Raw genomic sequence first — 10,969 nt, 5'->3', positions numbered from 1 at the left:
GTTTAAGTTGATATCCATTACTCTAAAAAAGACAACATAATTTACCTAACTTATTGAGCTTTAATAATGGTCAATTTTTTTCCTCGTGAATAATAAAATTGTCAATTAAGTTTCCTTGAGTATAACTATACACATAGATCATAAAATTAAAATTGTTTGAGATTATAATTTGAAAAAATAACTAATTCTAAACAAAATATGTAAAATAAAAATATATTTATAAAAAATAATTATCCAATCAAACTTAAAATATATTAAAAAAACTAATTTAAAAAAAATATAAACTCAATAAGACATATGTCTTGCATAGCCATAGTGAAATTAGGGTAGACCACCTATAAAAGTTCTATTATCTTACTTATAATTAGTTAGGTTGGACAACTCCATTTTCATAAATTAGTTAAACGAATATTTTTTTTAAAATTGTTTAACTTAACAGGTCAAATTTTAGGTCATTTTAAAAGTTTATTAAATCTCAAACTAATATTTAATTATATTATATATTAATGTTTATGCTATTTTAACAAATTTAAAATTATTATATGTGCAATTTGTATTAAAATATAATTTAATTGTTAATATTAAATATATCTATTTATAGATATTTGTTGATGTATTTTTAAAGCTTATAACAAAATAAGTTTTTAAATTCCTATTACATACCAAACTTTTGGAATATACCACATATAAATCTAAATTTTTAATGAGATAAATGGGTCAAACTCTACTTGTCTAAGTTTCCATATCTTACCTTATAAGAATCTGAACAAAATATTAGCCTAAAAACGTAATAATGTAGTATATATGTATTATTAGTCCAAAACTTTATACATAATCATTATATCATCTAATATTTATTTGTATTAATTTTTTAAGTCTTCAATAATAATTAAATATAAATGATAAATAATATAATAACATTTTATAAAATTATACACACTTAAATGGGTGTATTCATCTTTTTTCTCAAAATCTAATTCTCTACCAATTTAGCCATTTTGACGATTTCAGTTCACGCGTGAAAACAACAACCTCATCTACACTATGGACCACTTATACACGTGGCTACATTCTATTGCACTAATTAACTTTATACTGAACCATATTACACCTGTGTGGCCACAAAAAGTTTATATTTATCAGTGGCCCTAAACTTACGTACCTTTAAAAACAAACAAAAAAACTCTTTCTTCTTCTAAAAAAATCGCTGCTTATTCATTTTTTCTTTCAAAACTAGAGAAAAATCGAATTTTGCGAGCGACCCAGTTGAATTCGATTCTTCAATTCATCAAATCTATCATCTGATTTTACTTTTGATACCGAATCATAATTCGACCTCTGGTTCAACCATGCCGGAGATCGAACACGCCGCCGCTGCAGCGTCGTCTGAGGAGGAAACCGCGTTGTTCGGGAAATACGAACTGGGCCGTCTCCTCGGATGCGGCGCGTTCGCGAAGGTGTACTACGCGCGGAACGTGAAAACGGGTCAAAGCGTGGCGGTGAAAATAATCAACAAGAAGAAACTCGCCGGAACAAGCCTCGCCGGAAACGTGAAACGCGAGATCTCGATCATGAGCAAGCTCCACCACCCTCATATCGTACGTCTCTACGAGGTTCTCGCCACAAAGACCAAGATCTTCTTCGTAATCGAGCTCGTTCGCGGTGGCGAACTTTTCGCAAAAATTTCAAAGGGTCGTTTTTCGGAGGATCTCAGCCGTCGATATTTTCATCAGTTAATCTCAGCCATCGGTTACTGCCACTCACGTGGCGTGTTCCATCGTGATTTGAAACCAGAGAATCTCTTAATCGATGAAAATGGAAGTTTAAAAGTTTCGGATTTCGGATTAAGTGCGGTTCGGGAACAGATCCGACCCGATGGGTTGCTCCATACCCTTTGTGGAACACCCGCTTACGTGGCACCTGAGATTTTAGCAAAACGAGGTTATGATGGTGCTAAAGTTGATGTTTGGTCCTGCGGCGTCGTTTTGTTCGTTCTTGCAGCTGGTTATTTACCGTTTAATGACCCCAATTTGATGGTTATGTATAGGAAGATTTATAAAGGCGAGTTTCGTTGTCCACGTTGGATGTCTCAGGAGCTTCGACGATTTCTGTCAAAGCTCCTGGATACTAACCCAGAGACCCGGATCACCGTTGACGCGATGACCCGGGACCCATGGTTTAAAAAGGGGTATAAAGAAATTAAATTTCATGAAGAGGATTATGGTGGAGGGTTCGGGTCAAAAGGTGTTAGGTCAGAGAAGGTGGTGGATTTGAATGCGTTTGATATCATATCATTTTCGTCGGGTTTGGATTTGTCTGGGTTGTTTCAGCAGATGGATGGTGGTGAAAGGGTGGTGTTGCAGGGGTCGCCGGAGAAGGTGGTGGAGTTAGTGGAGGAGGTGGCGGTTGCGGCGGGATTGGCGGTGAGGTGGAAGAAGGAATGTGGGGTTGAGCTTGAAGGGGCTAATGTGAATTTTGGAATTGGGGTTGAGGTTTACCGGTTAACGGCGGAGATGGTGGTGATTGAGGTAAACCGGAGAGGCTGTGACGTGGTGGCGTTTAGGGATGTGTGGGAAAATAAGCTTAAGCCTAAGCTGTTATGCTCTTCCAGTATTGCTACGACGTCGCATCATGAGTTACCTGAGTTGCAGGTTGCCGGTGACTAAAGTAAAATGAAGATTTCCCCAATTTTTTATTATTAAAAGATTTGGGTTAAATCTAAATTTTCAATAGGGAAGACTGTAGAGAGAGAAAAAGGAAAATAGAAATTGGGAAATTGGTGCGTCCAAACACAATTATTTCTGATTTTATGTTTATTTTTGTTTTCTGTTTTTATACTAATTTGAAATAATGAGTTTGCTTACTTTGTAAAGTGTAAACTATAATCGGTGAGCGAGGATACTGATTTACCTCATTAGCCACCGATTTTTGTTATATATAATATTACCTATAATACCTATGTTTATGTTTTTTCTTTTTATTTTTATATTTCCTTTTTAGGTTATTAGTTCGGTAGAATATGTAAATGTATATGAACGTGTCAGAGTGTTGTTATGCGAAAAATAAAAAATGCATTTATTTATTCTTGTATGTTTATAGTATAGCTAGATTTGTTGCTGCAATGGTCATATCATTTTCTTTAATTTGAGGGTATTCATGGCTGGGAGGAGTTCTCATGTTGTTGGACCAGTGATCAAAATCACATTATTGATTTAATTAATGGTTATATGATTTTAATTCGTAAATACCAATGATGTAATAACCAGACTGGATGGTTTGACTGATTTAACCATTGACCGGATTTAAAAACAACTCTGGTTTGTAGTCTTAATCAAGTGAGGGGTTGAACAGCTTTGAACCGGATTGACATTGATAATCCTGGAAATCCAATTTTCTCTGGATGCGGTCTATTGCGAGATGAGAAGATATCTTCCTTCAGATGGGCTTTAAAGGTAAATTCTTATTATTTGAAGTTGTTTTTATCAATTAAGTTTTAACTTGGAACATTTAATCTTTTATATATTTTGTTTTCTTTTTCAGAGTTTTTTATACTTTGTCAGAGAAAATATCCAAGAACAATTCTCATAGATCAAGATCATGCACTTAAAGAAGTTATTTCAATGGAATTGTCAAACACAAAACATGCATTTTGCATATGGCATATTGTATCAAAGTTTCCAAATTGGTTTTCTTTCTCTTTGGGCCAAAATATGAAGACTTCAAATCTGAGTTCTATAGGCTATACAATTTAGAATATGCAAGTGATTTTGAGCAACAATGGGAAATGATGGTTCACAACCTTGATCTAGGAAAGATCATTATATTGTCTCATTGTATTCTCATCGTCAATTTTAGGCTTTGGCCAATTTGAAGGACTATTTTTTTGCTGGGATGATGACAACTGGACGTTCAGAATCTATAAATTCATATATTAAAAAATTCCTGAATGTCAGAACGAGCGTGATGGACTTTGTAAATCAAGTATGTGCTTACTTTGTTTCCTTGTTTCAAGTATGTTATTTTTAGTCAATTAACTTTTCATAATTAGTATATTTTTGTATAGGTTGGAGTTGCTGTCAACATTAGAAATCAAGCTGAAGAAGAGACAAGAATGCGTCAAAAGTATCATAATCCTCAAATTAGAACAAGTTTTCCAATCGAGGAACATGCTGCAAATATACTCACACCTTATGTCTTTCAGTTACTCCAACACGAAATTCAGTTATCTTCAAAATATGCAGCATCTAAAATTGACACTGACTCTTACATAGTGCAGTATCTAAAATTGACACTGACTCTTACATAGTGCAGTATCATACCAAGCTTGATAGAGGCCGGTTGGTAAGTCTGATAAAAGAGAAGGATAAAGAATCGATTCATTGTTCTTGTAGAGAATTTGAATTTTGTGGGATATTGTGTAGACATGCTATTCGAGTGTTGTTGAAGAATGACTATTTTTGTCCCATAAAAATATCTTCCTTCTCGATGGAGACGAGAGAGTTCATTGATCCCAAAATCTAATCACATAATCAATTGCAATGATAAGTCATCTATTGAGTTTCGGTCTATGATGCAATGCCTAGAAGTTGAAACTTTAAGACAAAAGATCGAGTTGTAGTAGCTACTAAAGAATTAGAACGAGTCATTGAGTTGGTAAAAAATATGTCGGGTGTTCCAAAACAAACAATTGATTTGGAAAGTGATGTTAGAGATGGTGATGATGATTGCGATATTGAGAATCCCATCACTTCTAAGACAAAAGGTCGACCAAAAGAATGGATCAAGACCAAAATGGGGAGTTGAAGTTGCAAAAAAACCACGTCGTTGTCACTTTCTTAATTGTGGTGGAACAAATCATGAATCAAGAAATTGTCCAAACAAAAGGAAAAAAGTCTCATTGTTGAGTTCTCAATCTCCTAATAAGTAATTAATAGTTTTTTTACTTAACTTCATTAATTCAGGTCCAAATGTAAACAAATTGTGCTTAGTTTTGTGAATATTTATTTAAACAATATTGTTTTGCATCAATTGTGCTTAATTTTGTGAACATTTATTTAGAGCTTAGTTTTTGTGAACATTTATTTACAGCTTAGTTTTTGTGAACATTTATTTGTGAAGTCCATTACTCATTTTTGGTTTATTCTTCACCGCCTGTTGCTTTAGAGGATTGGATTTTTTCACTTGATGTTGCATAGTCTCAGATTTTTTCTGCACAAATGTATGTGAACCATAGATTATGATATTTTTTCACCACCTACACCTATTGTTCTTTAGAGGACTAAAAGATAGGAAGAATAAAGTAATTATATTGTAGAAACTGAATGTTATAAAGTATGGAAGAATAAAAGTAATTGCTTTAGAGGACTAAAAGATAGGAAGAATAAAAATAATTACAGAGACTGAGATTTTTTTACCACCTGCACTTATTCTGCACAAATGAATGTTATATATATGTTTTATTACATGTAGAACTAATTTAATTGCAGCTTGACAAAGATTCTTTTATAGAAAATGTAAATGTGAACAATTTTCATTGCATAATGTATATTTATACACTTTTGTTGCCAAATAGCATAGAACTACACTTTTGTCTGACTTTAGATACAATAATAGGATTAAGTATCCTTGATATGGAAACACTGATTGGAAATAAAAATGGAGCAATCTAGTTTACATTATTCTATTCATCTTTTTGTATAATGTAAACTTGATCATCATTTTGTCTCCACATGTCTTCTTTCGTTCCACTTGTCTCCAGGAACTTGACCAATATTTGAAACACTTGATTCATAGTAAGCACCTAAAAGCTCAAATGGAAGGGTCCCCAAATTAATAAGCTCAAATTGAGAACCAAACTATAACACCACTATACATTGGCACAATTTTTGTGATACCATGACCACACTTTGCAATAGAAAACAACTAAATCTCACTAATATATGATAGAACCAATTCAATAAGAAAATAAAAGTAAAGGAAAACAAAGTGTAATGCCAAAGACCTACAATGATTCACCTTATTTGGTAGCGTTTAGCACAAACACTAAACATAATACAATAGTATGTACATGCTCATCAAGCTCATGAATGTACTTAATGGATTCAACTAATTTTCTACAAATGCAGTCTAGCTCAACATTACTCTGATTTGATATACTGAACAGAGCTTCTTCAAGTCCTGAGTCCGACCATATGCTATAACACCCATTCAAAAGGGAAAATAAACTTGCAGTGTCTATGGAACCTAATAACACCGGCTTGTAGAGTTTGACTGAAGGTCCTATTATTTCTACCACTCTATAAGTTTCTCGGACTGCAAGGTTATACTGAACACCTAAGTCAACCAAACACCCAATAAAAAGGAAGCAATTACTATAAATTGCTCTTCTCTTGATCCCACCAATAATATATATTGTTTAATATGGGCGAAGGTGGTTGCAGAAGAGGAGAGAAATATAGGGTTTTGAAATTTGAGAATGAGTGATATGAGGAGGGGGATTGAAGTGTTGGGGGGTTTTAGAGGTCATTTACAAAAATACTCGTATTATAAAATTTGTTCCAACAAAAGAGTAAGAGTGTTTTGTCCAATTCTTTTGGTACACATTACTAACATGTACCTAACTGAAAAAACACTTTCCCCATGTTAGCAAACCCCATATATATATATATATATATATCGATATTGTATAATAACTTTATAAAAATCAATGTCCCTAACTTATTAAAGTCAACTTCCTAACTTTAAAAATAGAAGAAGGGATAAAAGTAGATGAAACAAAAATTAAATGGAATGCGAAAGGATGTTCAAATCTCATCATCTATCGTGAGATATAATTTAAAAACAAATGAATCAATCAATTATTAGCAATAAATTATTAAAATATACAATATATAAATAGAAGATGCAATGTGGAAAGACATTTTTTTCTTATACATGTAATAGATGAGATAAAATGTTATGTCTAAGGATGGGCGGGACGGACTTAAGGGCTATCCTATATACAATTAAAAAATAATAAAAATACATAAAATTAAACAAAAAAAATCTTATACCACTATCTCATTTTTTAAAATTCCAAACAATGTACTATTCAAATAATTTAACATTATATATGCGTTCAGTCTAATACATATGTTTTGTTTCTGCAACATCGAAATTAATAATCACATCTAATTGCTTTCTTTCTGTAACATCAAAATTTTCTTTTATTCGTTCTTTGTATTCCATGCACTTTTGCTGATGCAGATTTTTAGATCTGAGCCCCCACATAGGTATAGAGAGTTCATTGAAGGTGCAAACTTCATGCCTTTTTTCATATAGCAGGCATGACCTAATTCCACTATTTCCTCCTAATTTTAAATGACAGAACTCAGAAGAAGAAATTATTAATTCGGGTTTGAAATCACTTTGTCTAAATTGACTTTTTTTAATCACTTTTTTCTTTCTTTTTGTTGATATCTTCAAACATTTTTTTCTGGGTCAAAAAGAGTGGTTGCATGCATGCTCACCACTCCTTTCTAAATTCATGCCATGCTTGGTCGTCAGCATGTACCTAACATACCCCATCAACCGCCACCTACTATATATATATATCTCACAAATATACCAAATTAATTACTTGTGTCAAAATTTAAGTTTCCTAATATGTCTGGATTTTTTCATTTAAAAAAGTTAGAGTAAATATTTATTTTAGTTTATCATATTTTTCAATTTACCAGTTTACTCCTTCAAAAAAAAAGAAAAAACCTAAAATGATTTCAAAAAATTTCAAATACAAGTCAAATTAGTCTTTTTTAGTAAGTTTTTGTAACACTTGGTACATAATAATTTGATCCAAAAAAGGATTAATTTGACCCATATTTAAAACTTTTAGAGATTATTTTAGGTTTTTACTTTTTTGAAGAAGTAAATTAGTAATGTTGAAAAATAGGAGAGACTAAAATTGATATTTATTCTAAAAATTAATGGTATAATTGGAAAAAATCATAGTTCTTCTACTCTTGTCTACAACTTTTGACGTTTTATGTTATATACACAGTTTAAGAAATATGTGATGAAAAAAAGAAGATGGATAAATAAAAATGAAAAAGTATGTGATGAAAAAAATTTATAATAAATAAGAATATAATTGAATAGTTAAATGTAAATACGAATTTCTAAAACATAAAAAAATTGAAATAATGTAAGTTAGTTAAAAAATATAAAAAATATGGAATGCGTTTTTTTTAACCGTATAAACACCATATATTAACTTGAGTTAATGTAAATATTAAAATATCCTGAATTGTGCGGAAAATAGATATATTACGTACCAAAAAATTGATAGAAGTCATAAAAGTTGACAGATATTACAGATAGGACTGTTTTTATAATGAGTATTGTTACAAAAATTAAAATTTAAGGATACGATGAAACCTTATACAATTAGATTAAAACTACAAAATTATTTTTAAAAAACAAAGTCCCCATCATAGCTCATACAACAATTTACATACCAGTGATATGTTGATTTAATAATATAAGGACTCACTCAATCTCCCAAAATGTCGATGGTTCAATTCTTTTATGTGATACTTGTTATTTATTTGAAGAAATAACTACAAACATCGAAAAATAATTAGTTACTTACCCACAAACGTGAAGGGATTTCGGTATGACGGTATTACCAAAAAAACAATTTGCACATTACTTTATTATATGGTTTGAGCTTGAGCACCATGGGTTAATCCCTTCTTCTTGGCAAAGACATCGCCAGCATAGAGACGAATTTCTCAATTAAATTCTTCACATAAGAATTTGATTGGGAAAAACAAATTAATATGTGCCCTCTCAGGCTAATCCTAATTTTCTTATCCGCAACCCTGGCTGGTTTCTTCGTATTCAGAAACCTCAGATCTCAACCACAAATTGAAGACGATGATAACATTGTTCCTCCTCAATCAACCTCAGATTCTTCCAATCCTTCCTCAAATGGAAATTCCAAGGTCGACCCATTTCCCCCTTTGGTTTCAATTTTCATAAAAATGTTGCTTTTTTGAAAACCCCTAAATTTCTATGGTTCAGGTTAGGGTTGCGTTAGAATCTGGGTTCTGGACATTTGTTGATATGGCTAGTGGGCGTTATCTATGGAGAAATATGGCATCTTCATCTTCAAAGCGATCAAGTTGATTTTATCATTGATTGGTTGTACGGTATTTTTACCTTTTTCAGGTTTATGATTTCTAAGGGTGGATGAACTTTGAATCTGATATTGTAATATTAGGGTCAATTTGAATACTCTGAATCATAGCTTGTTGTTCATATTATTGTTTTTTTGGGTTAAATGTTGTTTTGAATGGTGAAAGCCATAACTCAGTGATTGTCCATAATCATAAAATGTCATCATATTAAGTGTGCATTTTACTCTTTCTATTGTAGTAAGATTAAATGCAATTGCATCGATAACTCTGTAATTACAAGTAAGCTGGAAAATATTGACTAGTTCCTTGGTAAGGAACTTATGTGAGTTCCTTAAGTGAATAAGTTCCTCACCAATAATATCTTTTTGACCTATATATTCACGGCTACAGGCCGAGAAAGATATGTGAAAACGTATGTAATAAATTGTCCTTTACTTTGAAGTTGTTCTTGTTGATTTCATCTTTTTAGTGGGATCAAAATGTTCCACTTTTTATTCTCATCTTATTCTATTATGTTTTTATTCTAGTGTTTATATTCTCATAAATGTTGAAGTTATAGAAACCCCCTTGAAGGAATGGACCAAGAGACTAAATGTATGTCTATCTGTCAACAACAAAGCACATGAATGAATTGCTTTTGCATAAGCTTATTTAAAGAGATTTTGTTGGAAATTCCTTATGATTGGTGAAATACCAATCCTAGGATCTTAAATTTCATGATTCTCACACACATATATGAACCAAAGGGTGCAGTGTCATACCTGAATCCATGTTCCTGGATGTGCTCATTTGATCTACGTTTCTGAAAGAGGTTTTGTGGTACGATGATCTTCCTCAACCAAATCCCTGATTCCTCTTGGACTTGCGTTTTCACTCTGATGGGGAGAGGAGAAAACTGAATTTGATTTGGTGTATTGGGGACCATAACCTTCTTTATGTGTTAACTTATAGGGTTCCCATATCCCATATGGGTTAACCTGATGAGTATCCACCCATTAAGCCCATATCCGTTATAAGCTTTTAGAAATCTAAGGGATGTCACTAATTAGATCACTTATAATGTAACCAAAAAATAAATAGCTGATATCATTGTATCAAATATATGATGCTCACCTTAATTAGAAATTTATAATTTCTAACAATCTCCCACTTGAGCTTCATATCTTCATGATACAATTATATCACAGGTTCTTTAGGCGCGCATCCGTATGCTATTTACGTTTAGACTTCTCCTTAATACAATCTGGTCCATCTCATATATTAACTATGGAACCACCGCGACTTTCATCACATTTTAGTGTGACTCGACCACCATGATCACCATATTAACATACTCAATGACATAGATCAAATATGGATGAGTGACATGGAAATTTCATGCAATGTGATCTCAAACATGTCTATTTCCAACTGGTCATTCTTTATTCTTTAGTGAGATCAATCTAGAGTCTTTAATTGCAACACAATTGTTACATAGTTCAATTTCAAAATGAAACAATAAATCATCAACTTTATTATGCATAAAAACTGTATATAATATCCAAAACAAAACATAAAACATATATACTCCCACTGAACTAAGCTACCCTAAGGAACAACACCCATATGAGCAACATGCTCATTAAAGACTTTAGGTATCAAACCCTTAATCAGTGGATCAGCTAGCATAAAATTTGTCTCTATATGTTCTATGGAAACTTGTCCATTTTGAACACTTTCTTTAACAACAAGAAACTTTATGTCAATGAATTTTGACTTTGTAGAACTCCTATTATTGTTGGAGTAAAGAA

At 32.2% G+C, this 10,969-nt stretch overlaps 2 protein-coding genes across 2 annotated transcripts; both read left to right on the top strand.

Annotated features, from left to right (window-relative positions):
* On the top strand, window positions 1,156–2,971 carry LOC109330116 (CBL-interacting serine/threonine-protein kinase 11-like). The gene has a single exon (XM_019564150.1). It carries the CDS (start codon window positions 1,350–1,352, stop codon window positions 2,664–2,666), a length of 1,317 nt encoding a protein of 438 aa, XP_019419695.1. The 5' UTR covers window positions 1,156–1,349; the 3' UTR covers window positions 2,667–2,971.
* LOC109329051 lies at window positions 8,673–9,407 on the top strand. The gene is made up of 2 exons (XM_019562714.1): window positions 8,673–8,984; window positions 9,064–9,407. The coding sequence occupies exons 1-2, from the start codon at window positions 8,820–8,822 to the stop codon at window positions 9,166–9,168; spliced, it is 270 nt and encodes an 89-aa protein (XP_019418259.1). The 5' UTR covers window positions 8,673–8,819; the 3' UTR covers window positions 9,169–9,407.

This window comes from Lupinus angustifolius, chromosome LG16 (genome assembly GCF_001865875.1).
Source record: "Lupinus angustifolius cultivar Tanjil chromosome LG16, LupAngTanjil_v1.0, whole genome shotgun sequence".
NCBI classification, from domain to species: Eukaryota; Viridiplantae; Streptophyta; class Magnoliopsida; order Fabales; family Fabaceae; genus Lupinus; species Lupinus angustifolius.
Note: the sequence above shows the minus strand (reverse complement) of the source record. Positions and strands in the feature narration are given on the sequence as shown.